Source organism: Mauremys reevesii, linkage group 2, assembly GCF_016161935.1.
Source record: "Mauremys reevesii isolate NIE-2019 linkage group 2, ASM1616193v1, whole genome shotgun sequence".
Lineage (NCBI taxonomy): Eukaryota > Metazoa > Chordata > Testudines > Geoemydidae > Mauremys > Mauremys reevesii.
The window spans coordinates 10,697,870-10,711,286 of record NC_052624.1 but is presented as its reverse complement, the minus strand read 5'-3'; the positions used below and the strand labels follow the sequence as shown (position 1 = coordinate 10,711,286).

At 43.3% G+C, this 13,417-nt stretch overlaps 1 protein-coding gene across 1 annotated transcript in view; it reads left to right on the top strand.

Moving 5' to 3' along the window:
- The first annotated feature begins 2,032 nt into the window (after positions 1 to 2,032).
- The window catches only part of GHRHR (growth hormone releasing hormone receptor), a 36,523-nt gene continuing 25,138 nt past the window's right edge, over positions 2,033 to 13,417 (top strand). Inside the window, exons 1-3 of the mRNA XM_039526044.1 lie at positions 2,033 to 2,089; positions 9,543 to 9,645; positions 10,233 to 10,340. Of these exons, the coding sequence (XP_039381978.1) occupies positions 2,033 to 2,089; positions 9,543 to 9,645; positions 10,233 to 10,340 (268 nt within the window). The remainder of the gene's footprint in view (positions 2,090 to 9,542; positions 9,646 to 10,232; positions 10,341 to 13,417) is intronic.

Sequence of the window (13,417 nt, the reverse complement as noted above, 5' to 3'; positions counted from 1 at the left end):
TCATATTGTATCTCTCTGTAGAGGGAGGATGAAAGAGCATATATGATGGTGCACTGTGACATAAAGGATTTATTTGGCACGAGATTGGGATGACTGCATTGGTCATGAGTGATATTTACAGGAATTACAAGGACTATAAGGAAGCTACGTAAAATATCAGAAAACTGGTAAAGCTCCCTGTTCTAATTTACTATTGGAAATGCTCTGATTAGTGCAAATACCGCGTTTATTTAGTTCCACATATTTATTTAGTTATCTGAGGTAATCAGCAAATGTTAATGGCTGCTTATAGGTTAGCTGTGCATCTTATAGAAGCAGTATGGCCTAGTGGCTTGAGTGCTAGACTGAGACTCAGGAGACCCAATACCTATTCCTGGTTCTGCCATTGGCCTGCTGGGTGACTTTGGTCAAGTCACATTGCTGCCCTGTGCCTCAGTTTCCCCATCTGTAAAATAAAGCTACTATTTACTTCCTTTGTAAAGTACTGTGAGGTCTATGCCTGAAAAGCTCTCTATATATAGGCAGCAATACCTGTACTTCAGGTTCCCTGACACTTTCCATTATGAGACCTTGTTTTTAGTTTCATTCAACTTTGCCAAACTTTAACCATTTGGCCTGAAATTTTCTACGCTCTCCATCTGCCTCAGCCTGAGTAGTTTTGGAAAATTCCATCTAAAATGGTTCAGTAATTTCTGATAATAAGGTTAGAAAAAATATGTTGTTTTGCCTATGTTTAAAAATGTACACATATTTTGTTGAGAAGCTCTAGTGCCTGCATGGTTTGGCACAGGGACTTAACATGTGGCCGGAAGATTGATTTGCTTTCAGGGATGTGCCTTTGTTGTCTCCACGAAGATTTGCACAAATTACACCAAGAGAGTTGGAGTTTGGCAGCTAAATTCCCCAAAGATTCCATCTGGACTGAGCATGCTCCATCCCCTCAGAGTTCCTACATGCCAACTGGAATGTATATGTGCCACCCCCACAGAGCAACTCAGAGCTGCAGGGGCTGAACAGGATTTTCCCTGCAATTGCTTTTCTGGCACCAGGGAGACTAGCTGCCCTGTGCTTTCAATGCTCCCCATCTAGGAAGCTAGAGGGGAAGGAGGAGTGACAGATGGGAGCAGGGAAGGGGGAAGATATTCAGGGCAGGGGGAGAGGGGACGGGGAGTGGGAGGGACAGTGGCAGGAGCTGAAGGAGCAGGAGAAGCACAGGACGAGCAGGGAGGGGGCAGAGGTTGGATGGGGAGAAGGGGACAGGGAGAAGCTGTGGGGACAACAGCAGAGGCCAAGTTAATTCAGGCATTTCCTATCTTGTGAGTGCTTGACTTTGCAACCTTAATGTTCTTTTCATACAGATTGTTGGGATGTAATATATAAATACACTCACATGCAAGTTTTCATGTATACCCACACTCCTGGGACTGAAGTTGGCCTTCAGATGCATGCACAATGTGCATTCAAACCCCAGGAGTTGTGTATATGTGCAGAATTTGGCCACACATTTAAAAAATGTAATATTATGTGTTTACCTACCCACCCCACACACTGTTTGAAACAGGAATAAGATGCACATTTGTTAGAATGAATGAATATTAACCATCACCATGTTTAAAGGGTTTGTCTCATACATATTTTGTTGCGTTAAATGCAACATGGTCAATGGTAACAAATCTATCAATGCCTACTAAAATCCTATTGGATTCCAGAGGCAGAAAGAGGGGTCTCTCTCCAGAAGGGAGTGCAAGCTACCATAATCTCAGGGGTGCTCACATACTCTAGCCTTTGCCATCTCAGCACATATACTGCAAGGTCAAGAAAGGTGGAAAGCATGTCATCCACAGCCTCGTCAATCACAGCCGAGAGAGTTGTTAATATTTAGTTTCCTCCTCATTTTACTGTTACGTCACTCCTGGGCAAAAAGATAAATGCTTCAGATCAGCAACCGATAGGAGAGGGGGAAGAGGAGAGGAAGGTAAAACGGGCTCATGGAGGCTGAGGAGGTGGAGTATGACACCACTTGCTTCGGAACATGAACCCCCGTGCTTTGTACCGTTGTGCCTTTTACTCTCTGAGTCTTGCAGCTTTTGTAAGTAACTGTGTTAAACAGGTTTTCCGTCATTGTTTTCCCTAAGCAGTCAGTTTAACGTTGGAACAGATGGTCAGATGCGGCTCGTTTCATTGCATGAGCATCTTTTTCTTTTTTGGACTTCGCTTCATATTAAACTGTGGAAGAGGCTAGGAAAGGTGCAAACTGTAGCAGCAGGCACACACACCTTAACTGTAGGAGCTGTGTGCCCTTGCACTGCACTGCGTTGTTACTGCACGTTCATTATTACTGCACTTCCATGAAAGAGAAACAGCATCCTTAACCGCGCATGTTACTTTATACAGAAGTGCTAAAAGAGAGGATGACAAATGCAAAGGAGAAGGGAATTGAGAAGATACTGTAAAAGCTATGAATTTAGATATTGCTGCTTAGCCTTTGGCATATACAACATTAGTAGGAGTTGGCATTTCACCTGCTTCTTTGGTAACATTTAGGATAACTTAGAATGTGAACTGTGTAGACAATAACAAATTAATTGAATCAACTGTGGCTGTATCTGCATATGCCAGGCTTCAATTTGGCTCCATAAGTTCATCTATGCAAAAAGAAACTACCTATCATGCTGACATTTTGCTTCAGCCAATTGCTTATGAGCAAGGTTGCCTGATTGTACATGAGAAGCTCTGTGCGATTGTTTACTTAAATTATGTTGCAGATTAATTCATTTTACGGTTGAATCCTTTCATTTCATTTGGGGCAGTGTTTCTCAGTCTTTTAAGGTTGGTGACCCCTTATTTCAAGTCCAAAGAAATTGCGACTTCCTCACATTTCCGATACGAGTAAGAATTAAAAATGTATCAGTTATAACAATCAACCTTTAGAGTGTGTGTGTGTGTGTGTGTGTGTGTGTGTTATGAGAAGTTGAAAGAGAAAACTTGATCCTGAGGGGCAAATGTGTTCAAGAAATGAGGAGTGAGATTTTCTTTGCTTTAGATTGTAATAAAATTTTCAATGCCTTTCATGACCTGGGGTGGGGGTTGCAACCCACGTTTTGAGAAACACAGTATTACAGTATTGTTTTGTGTGGGCGGCACAGGATCTTCTTTTTGTGTGTGGAAAGAGAAACAACACCGTGATGTAGAATAATTGGGACCATATACTTTATCTGTCTGCGCCTGTCATTCTCTCTGCTTGTACCATGTAACAAACTCTGCTCTGCAGTGGCACTCTATGTGGAGTGAAGAACCATTCCTCGTGAACAGGGTATCTGAATCTAGTCCTTAGTGGTTAACCATACTCAGCGTTAAAGGACATCAGAAAGATCTGGGTGTTACAGTGCTTTCTTCTGAGCTAGATTCTGCCCCGTTACTCATATTGAGTAGCACTGTACTTCACAAAGCATCACAAAGGACCAACTCACAGAATACGATGCTACTCAGTGTGTGTAAGGATGGCAGAATCAGGCTCTTACGGAACATTAGGATATCCTTATTATTATAACTGACATTAGCTAAGAAAACGCTGTTTTAACTTAGCTGGAAAAACAACCATCCATTCTCAGCCATCAGTATACCTGCATGGTTTGGGGTAACTTTTCAGCGCGGGCTTAAATACTTACAATATTTAAAATGTCTCTACATTTTGTAAACTTCAGATGTTTTTATGCTTTGTATTTGTTGCTTGTATGCTATTTGTTGTAGTACGGTGTAAGAAAAAATGCAGAGACAGTGCAATGCTGAAATCCATGAGAGAAAACAATGAGAGATCACAAGAAAACCAAAATTCAAATAAATGGAGCACAAGATACAATAAAACTGCATAAAATAATCTGAATAAGACATTCTAATCCCAGATTGTAAAGTGTTTGGTTGCTCTCCTGGGCCAGATCCTGTGTTCATTACTCACCTGAGCACTGCTTTCACATGACCAGAGGTTGCAAGAGCAGCCTGATTTTCAGAGGGGTTGTGGAGCCCACACTTCCAGTTGACTTGGTTACTCAACAGCTCAGGAAACAAGCTCTAAGTTTAGAATAGATCTCAATTTACTTTTGTATTTCAGACAGTTTAATTTTACAACATCAACAAGATTAATGGTTCATTCACTTCTTCTTCCTGGAAATAATCAGAAATATTAATCATGATCTTTATACAACTATTTCCCATGTCTGATTGTTTTGTTTCGTTCTCACTGTTTTGGGCCCTGGGTGAAAAATATGATTGATCTCATAGAAAAGAATATTGGAAAATCTTTTCTCCTCTCCATTGTAAGTGGGGCTTCCAGCTTCCTTAAATACACCAATATCAAAAGAGAAGCAATTTTAGACCTGATCACTATGTACCTGCCACAGCTGTGTTTATTTTCTATCCCCACTCCTGCCAAATTTGCTCTCTCTCTTTCTGACTAATCAATAAATCCTTCTTTTTCCTCTGGGATAGATTCTGATACCCTTCTTCAGGTTCAGTAGTGCTATTCCTCATGAACAGACCCGTTGATTTCAGTAGAACCAACCATGGGGTAATGTCCTGTCCACTATGTGAAAATGGCATCAGAATTTGGCCCTTTGATAGATAATAATTGGAGATATACCAATCTCCTAGAACTGAAAGGGACCTTGAAAGGTCATCAAGTCCACCCCCCCTGCCTTCACTAGCAGGACCAATTTTTGCCCCAGATCCCTAAGTGGCCCCCTCAAGGATTGAACTCACAACCTCAGGTTTTTAGCAGGCAAAAACCACTGCACTAGGCTAAAAGCTCCCTGCTCCTGCATGCATTCCTCAAATGTACCAGCAATCTTGGCTCCTATCCCCCAGTACCCCAAAGCAGCTCTGCATAAACATCATGAGATTCCCTGCTCAGAAGCTCAAGTCTTTGAACAATCAGTACAATCAGTATGTCCTTCCCAACATGGGAGAGAAGGCTCTGTCTGGGACAGGTTCTGGTTAAATCAATATTCATTTGTAACAAGAAGAAATAGTTCTTTTGCTTTTTAATTGGAAAATGATCTGGCACGACCAGGGTATTTTTATTCTCTGTGGATTCCAAACTGTCTTTATTCTTTGACGGTGATTAACCAGTGGCCTTTGTTGTATTTTACATGAGTGAAAGACCATTAGAGCTCTAATGTCACAGTGAAGGCATCACGTAGATATATTTAATAACTATTTTAATATGCTGAAGTCCTTGGCCAACATTTTCATAAGTACCTAGTGATTTTGGATGGCCAATTTGAAATACTTTAATGGGTCATTTTACAGGTAATAGCTGTGCAGCGGTTTCTGAAAACCTGGCCCCATTATGATGGCTCAAGTTGGGCCCACAGAAACGGAGTCCCCGGAATCACTAAGTCCCTTTAAAATCATTAGGCCAGGAAGCTGTAATCAGAACTGGTTCGGATGCCATATTTTTTGACCCAACTCTAAAATCTGAGCAGCTGGGGCAACTTCAAGATTTCTAGCCCTGAGTGGGCAAAAACTGTGTGCAAGACAGAATGGGGACTAAGGATCTGCTGCATTGTGTTAATGCACCTTCTTAGCTCGTATTATATACGCTGGGCTAATGCAGCCGTGTGAGAAAAGACTGTGGGTTTGAGCCTGCAAGGTGCTGAGAGCCTCCTGTGAGGTGTCAAGCACTCCCTGCTTCCCGAAATAGTAAGTTCATGAAATGGTACCTGTGAAGCTTCTGATCCTGAGTCCCTTAGTCGTGCAGGCAATCTCACCCCATCAGTAATTCCACAGAGTTTAGTAGGACTGTTTGTTCTGTGCCACATGAGCCATCATTGCAGGATCAAACTGCATGATCACAAAGTCGGATGCAAGGTGAGATGAGAGATCCTTGCTAGATATGGGCCCGAGACTTAGAGTGCAGTTTAAGTTTAGGAGTGTTCTGACTGTGGATTTTGATTGGAGCATTGTAGTAATAGAAGGTGGCTATGAGTATGGCTCTATCTCCCAGTCCTGTGCCAAGTTGGTATAATGTCTCACCTATTCGTCCAATCATCCACTGCCTCGGCAGAAGGCAACAAAAGCTGAATATTCAGTGCCTTCTGTAACCCAAAGTCAGCTTGTGTTAGTGTAACGCTGGTAGACCCTGGTTGTGGGTGGATAGGATTGAACGTGGGACCTCTAGAGCTTAATGCATGAGCCCCTACAAGGTGAGCTAAAAGCCACCTGACTGTTAGCTAAGGCCATGGAGAAGACTCAGTCCCTCTCTTGAAGTGGTCTGGATGGGCCAGAACACCACACCCAGCGGGTGTGTGGGTTACTTAGCACAGCCAGCAGTGTAAAAACACCAGCAAATGAACCTACCATAATCACACTTGCTTTCTGCCAAAGGAAGGCCTATGACATGAATATATTTTTTTAAACCTATCTCATAGAATTAGGAGGGACCTTGAAAGATCATTGAGGCCCAGCCCCCTGCCTTCACAGCAGGCTCAAGTTCTGTCCCTGACAGATTTTTGCCCCAGATCCCTAAATGGCCCCCTGAAAGATTGAACTCACAACAATAGGTTTAGCAGGCTAATGCTTAAACCCTTGAGTTCTACCTCCCCTGATAGTGATAAGGGAAAGGCTAGCAAACACTTTGGAGCGGGAACAGGTAGCTTTTCCACGCAGAAGCGTGCATGCATAAAAATCAGGAATCTGGAACATTAGCTTGGAAGGTGCAGCCATGTTGAATTCCAACATCACTTTCTGGCTGGCTACACAATATTGTATGTGTCTCTCGCTCAGCATTCTCTGTCTTGGCTTGTTGAAACTGAGGGAACAGCCGAATCTTACACCCACACTTTGGACTGGTGCAAATGACTGCACAAGGCAGTGGGGAATCTGGTTCTCTAATCACTAGATTCTAGTAATTCACAAATGTTAGGGCTGAGAACCTACAATTCTTATTAAAGTCAGAGGAAGTTGCAAGTGCTCATGATCAAGGAGGAGCCAGAACTTTTAAATCACCTGCAGTAAATGAAACATGCACATTTAACTCCGGGGCACCTGGTAAAAGTTCTCACAACTTTGGAAACTAAACAACCCCCCCAAAAAAACTGTATTTTCCTGAGTCTATGAAAAAGTCAAACATTTATTTGTTCTCACCTTGAATATTTTAGTGGATTCCAAGGCCATTTTCACATGCAGACACCGGTTATTTTTTCCAGGAGAAGTTCTTTTCACTGTGCAAGCAGGTAAATTTCCACCCTGTTGAGATCTTTCTGGACACAGTTCATTAAACCAATAGAGTTCTATAAACTATCCGTTCATTGAAAGATATGCCTGGTTGTCATGCTGGGAACCTATTTTCTTCTGGGGTTTCAATACACAGGGACCAAATCATGGCCTTTCAGCATAGCTGACTTTCATTACTGATTAAGGAACACAACAAAGGAAGGACAAATATAAGCCTGCATGAGAAATTAAAAAGAGACTGTGTGTAGTGTGGGACCGACTCTTTCCCAGACACCTTGAATTGACCCAAGGGAGCTGGTCTCTAGCACACAGCAAGGAAGGCTCCATACATTTAAAGGTGCAGGACACAGAAAACAGTATCACAACATCTCCACTACATTTGTATATTCATATACACGCCAGTTTCACTGGTAAGTTTCCAAGTCCTGAAGTCAAAACAGCCATGGTTGTGTATGGAATTCCATGGCATGGAATCCTGGATCTAATCTCTTTTTTCCCCTTACACATGGGACCTAATCCTACTCCCATTAAAGCAATGGCAAAATATTCAGTGTTTTCATTAGGAGCAGGAACAGAGCCTCAGATGGTAAACTAATAAGCAATCGGTTCAAAAGGTCGGTATATCAGCTTGGTATAGGGATGTTAATATGAATGGAGAACACTGGCTTATTAAAACCATTACATTCTGCCCTCTGAATGACCTGAAAGCAAGATATTTATTTCCAAAACTCGCTGAATATTTATCCTTCCTGTGTGAAAATGAGCCGAGTCGAATTTAGTCAGCCACCTGCTCAGTGGATAGATTTCATCCTGTTTTGATTCTTTTTAAAAAAACGAATGCTTTGATAGGTAACACTTCTTCCCTGACTAGTAAGGACAGGGTGGAGGCAGTGTGGAGCAGTCAGGGCCATATGTGGATATGCAAGCGTCATCCGGCTGGTGCAAAGAAAGACGGTGCCAGGTGACCAAAGCATACCCTGCTGCCCCTTCGAAGAGGCATCATGTGCACTGCTGGCTATCACCCGCAGCACACAATAAAGCTGGGTGGGAAATGGTTTTCCCTTCCTGTGAAGAAAATGGAGATGTCAGAATAGTTTCTGTTCAGCGGTGGGAGGAATCCGAGACCTTTTGACATTTATATTTTTGAGAAAAACCAGAGGGGAGAAAAAGGGGTGTTATAGCCTAGAATAGCTCAGTGGTGACGGCACTTGTCTGGTATATGAGAGGTAGGTTCACAGCTCTGCTCTACTTTATCTGGAGCAGGGATTTTACTCCTCGTCCCCCAGGTCAGTGTCCTAGGCTAATGGCTATTCTACAGAGGAGCTCTCTCTGGCTACAAATTCTGTCCAGGACGTCAGAAACCTCTGTTGGCCACAGGGCTGCTGGAACAAATTCTATAGTGGGGATGCTGAGAGCCACTGAACCAAACTGTAAAACCTCTATATTTAAACCATTTCAAGAGAGGATGTGCTGCAGCTCCCCCCACACCCCTAGTTCCACACCTGTGCCTGCCCAAAGCTTAGTTGAAACTGACTCTTCCCTACAAAAAGTTTTGGTTTTGACAATTTGGCATTTCCTCACCCCCCCTCCAAATAAATATATAAAATTGTTGAATAATCCCACTTGTTTCTAGCACAATGTACTTGCCAGCTGGCTGGGTGCCATGGAAAATCCAGTAGCTTATGTCTGCTTGTAGCCATTGTGCTCTGGTCCTACCCAACTCACTGGCGCTCTTTGCAGGTCTAGGTTGGAATCCTGCTTTGTTGTAGCAAGGGGGAGAAGTGGGGCAGAGGTCCTCTCTGTTCAAAGTCTCTGTGCACAGCTCTCCCCCGCACCAGAGCACACAAGCAGTAAAGGGTAGGACCTGGCCATCAGAACGTATGGTTGCGAAAGCCTCAAAGCCCGGAGGATTATATCCTGCCCATAACATCATTCAAGCTGGAGAAGGGCAAACAGCATGAGAAGGAAACAGAGCAGCTCCCTTAGGAGTCAGTGGCAGGAGATGCTTGTGAGACACAAATCTTGCAGAGGGCAAATCTTATGGTTGATGCTTCAGCGATGAAAAACCTTCCGAGTCAATTTTTACCTGGGGACAGATTCTCAGCTATGAATTTTATGGAGCTATGCCAGTTTACACCGGCGGGGGATTTGCTCTTTGGTGTAAATCAGCATAACACCACTGACTTCAACAGAGCTCTACTTATTTATGCCAGCGGAGGATCTGGGCCTATATAGTTGGGGTTACATGATGGAGTGGTGCCCTAACCTCCAAGCCAGGGCTAAGCACCCTTATGGCGCCTTTCTCGTTGCAGGTGGTTGGGCACATCCATCCAGAATGTGACTTTGTAGCTGAGCTGAAGAGAAATGAGAATGAATGTCTGAGGGGTGCTGAAGATCATGGAAATGAAACTGCAGGTACTGCATGTGGCAGCTCAAAAGGGATGCAGGTTGGACAGTGAAGTGAAAAATTGCCAGGGTTGTGAGAACCGGTTCAGAGAAATGAGTGAATCCTCCCCACTCGGTTCTAGACCTGAACTCAGATCCTTGGATTCCTTCCACGGGCTCCCCATCACCCAGTACATCAAGTTCAAATGATTTGGTCTTTCATTCAGTGGCCCACCTCCCTTTCCCCTGGTCTATCCTCACTGTTCAGTTCTTCGACCACATTCTGCCACCCACTGGTCCTTTCATTTCGTTCTCCCACTCCTGATTCTGTGCCCTTTGCCACGCTGCCCTGTAGGCATGGAATTGTTTCCCAGCCTGAGTGCACTGCGCCACCTACCTTTCCTCATTCCGTTCCCTCCTATGCTTTCTGTGCTGCCTGCAAGAAGTGAGCTAGAAAAAAATAAATGAAGGGGACCAGCAAGTTGGACAGATACCATCATGTGAGCTTGCTGCCGTAATGCTCCTCCTCATGCCGACATACTCTCACGTATTGCATCATGTCTAAAATTTGACTTTTCATATGCAAATTTTAAAATGTGTTTTCCCTTTCCTGGCAGGTTGCAGGAAAACATGGGACAGGCTACTGTGCTGGCCGAATGCAGAAGCTGGTGAGACTCCCACATTGCCCTGCCCCCAGGTTCTCTTTCACTTCCTCAAGGAGCCAGGTGAGGGACCCGCTTTACCTCTGTGCACGTGACCATTGTGCTCATGAAAGTGAGGGACCGAGAAAGCAGCTTACACGGGACTGAGCCATGCTGGGTTACGCAGAGTTACCACTCCGTTGATTTCAACAGGAGCTGAGGGTGCTCTGCAGCTCATATGCGGCCTTGCAGAGGTCCCATGACGGGGCCTGGTCCTGAAGTCCCTACTTAGGGCTGAGCTGAAGAACGCGGACGTCAGTGGAAAGATCCCCATTGGCTTTAACAGGCTTTGGGATCAGCCCATTGGGTAAACACTCCTGTTGAGTTCATTCTCAGTGCTGGCTGAGTCAGGACTTCAGCACAGGATCATAGGAGCTTCAGGCTGTGATAAAGCCTGGGATGAGATGAAAGGATGAGGAATCAGTGATGTGGTTGTTCCTTAGGGCCAAGGGTTGAGATGAGAAGCAGAACTGTGCCATTAAAATGGCATATGCGTTGGGCCAAACACAACACCGAAGACAATACTCCAGAGGTGACTTTGGCTTAATAACTCACTACAAACAAACATGTGGGAGATGAGAGGGAAATGATCTTCCAGGAAAGATCTAGATTTGGCATTTTCAAAAAGGAAAAAGTAATCTGCAAAGCTCAACCTCCTGCCTCCCTGGCAGCGCCTGACACGTTAGTTATAAACGAGGGATAAGGCAAATCCCTTTCATCTGCAGTTTCATTTCCTGCTCTGGGATTCTTAGGTTTAGCCTTGATCCATCTCATAATGCGTTCTGCTGAAAGCCCCTTAATAACCAGCAGGACAAGCCAATCGCACCAGAGAAACCAGCGACTAATATCCAAAAGATGTTAACACCAAGGAGGGAATGGGTGCAAAGGGGTACAAGGGGTGTGTGTGGGGGGGAGGGGATTGAATATAATTAGGAGGTCAGAAACAGCAAATATATAACACAAAGGCTTCAGGATGAAGGAATATTCATACTCGGACACAACAAGAAGATTGGTCGTTTCTGACTGAGAGGAAAAACCCGAACACAGCTAAAATCCTTGTCTCTACAGCCTTCGTGATATTTGATAGAATTACCTCAAAGGCAACAAGAATTTTTGTTTGCCAGTATTTGTGGACACACCCCGGACCCTAAAATTAAAGCAGCGACTTAACATGAAACCTAAGAGAATAATGGGGGCAAAGCCATTGACTATACTGTGCAGCTACAATGATGCAAAACATCAAGCCCAAACAAAATGATTTTGTACTGATAAAAGAGCCCTGAGGTATAATTGAAATGCATCAATCTCATCACTTTTGTAGCAATATTTTATAGAGCCACCTGCAAAACATTTATTTTTTTTCCCGTTTGATTATCACATTGAAATGGCCCTAAAGAATTAATTTTTCTAATTATTTTAAATCCCACCCCTCTCTCTCTCTCTCTCTCTCTCACACACACACACACACACCCCTACCTCTTGCACCCACTCCCTCCTTGGTGTTAACATTTTTCTGGCTATTAGTAGCTGGGTTTTTTTGTGTGACTGGTTTTTAAGGGGCTTTCAGCCAAAGGCTTTATGAGATGGATCCAGGATACAAATCTACAGTGTATGGGGCCCTGAAAACCGTAACTTCTTGCACATGCTCCTGCCCCCACCCCGCCACTCATAAATATTTTGCTTTTGTCTAAACCAGAGGAAGAGGTTGAGTGGAATACAAATCATAGCACAATGCTTAAGAGCTACACTAGCCCAACCTTTAAACAATAGTGATAGCTTCCTTTGAAACATTGCCTAACGGAACTGCCTCCCATACAGAAAACCCCAACCAAACAAAAACTTCTCGAAAGCCAGTTTACAAAGATGGGACATAGGCCACTTCATAGGCTCAACACCTGTAAATTGCAAAGAAAGTTTTTGATTCCAGTGTACAGTGAAAAAATAAAAATGTAAAAGGCAAAAGCCATGGCTTTGTAACTGCATGAAAGACAGAGGTACAGACTGTAGCCTCTAACATCCTTATCTAAAGAAACAGCCCCATCCCACACCTCCTCCTCCTTCTTTCCTGACATTTTTTTAATCTAAAACTGCCATATGCATCTGCTAAACATGCTGTTTCTAATCACATCAACTAAAGCTTTAAAAATAAATAGTCATAAACTTTTAAACGTTTAACATGAAAAACAGGGCTTGAGCAGACGAGAGCTGGGCCTGCCTTTTAGAGGAGCATTGATACATGACTGAAATATTGTTTTAGTAAAACAATTTTCTAGCCACTCTTTGCTAGTTGTCATGCTTTACCGTGAACAAACATTTGTCAAAGAAAAGATTGCCCCAACTTCATGAGGCATTATTTCTCCCATAATTGTGCCAATTTTTCCAATCCCTTTCCCCCAGATTATCAGAAATAGTAAATAAATCAGATTCTCAAAATCGTTGGCAGGTGACATGCTTGGAGATACTGCATAGCAACACCGGCAAAGCAACAATTACATTTTGGGGGTTTGTTGACCATAACATTGACAGGGTCCTAGAGAATTATTTTTTTTTCTGTTCTTAGTTAACACTTTACATTTTACTTTTACACAAGGTGTAACCGGGCTACTGAATAATACAAGACAGATGAACAACCTGAGAAAGTGCTGAAAGCAGAGGCCTTATGATGGACTCAAGCCCTAATGTAACGGGACTAGGGAAGAAGTTAAAAGGGATAGTCGAAGAGGAAGAGGGTATTAATTAAAGAGGAGATTTAAAGAAAGCAGGGAGGGGAGAGGCTTTTAAAAGTTTCTGATAGCTTATTTTTAAAGCTTTATTTGATGTGATTAAAACAGTATGTTTAGCAGACGCATGCAGAGAGGATGGCAGTTTTAGATAAAAAAAAGGTCAGGAAAGGAGGAGGAAGGAGTTTGGGGCAGGGGATGTTTCTTCAGATACCAGTGCCATAGGCGACAGCCTTTATCTCTGTCCCTCAGACAGGCACAAAGTTATAGCTTTCGTCTTTTTTTTTTTTTTACTGTACACTGGAATCACAAACTTCCTTTGCTGTTTACAAGCGTTGAGCCTATGAAGGGGCCTATGTCCCATCTTTGTAAACTGGTTTT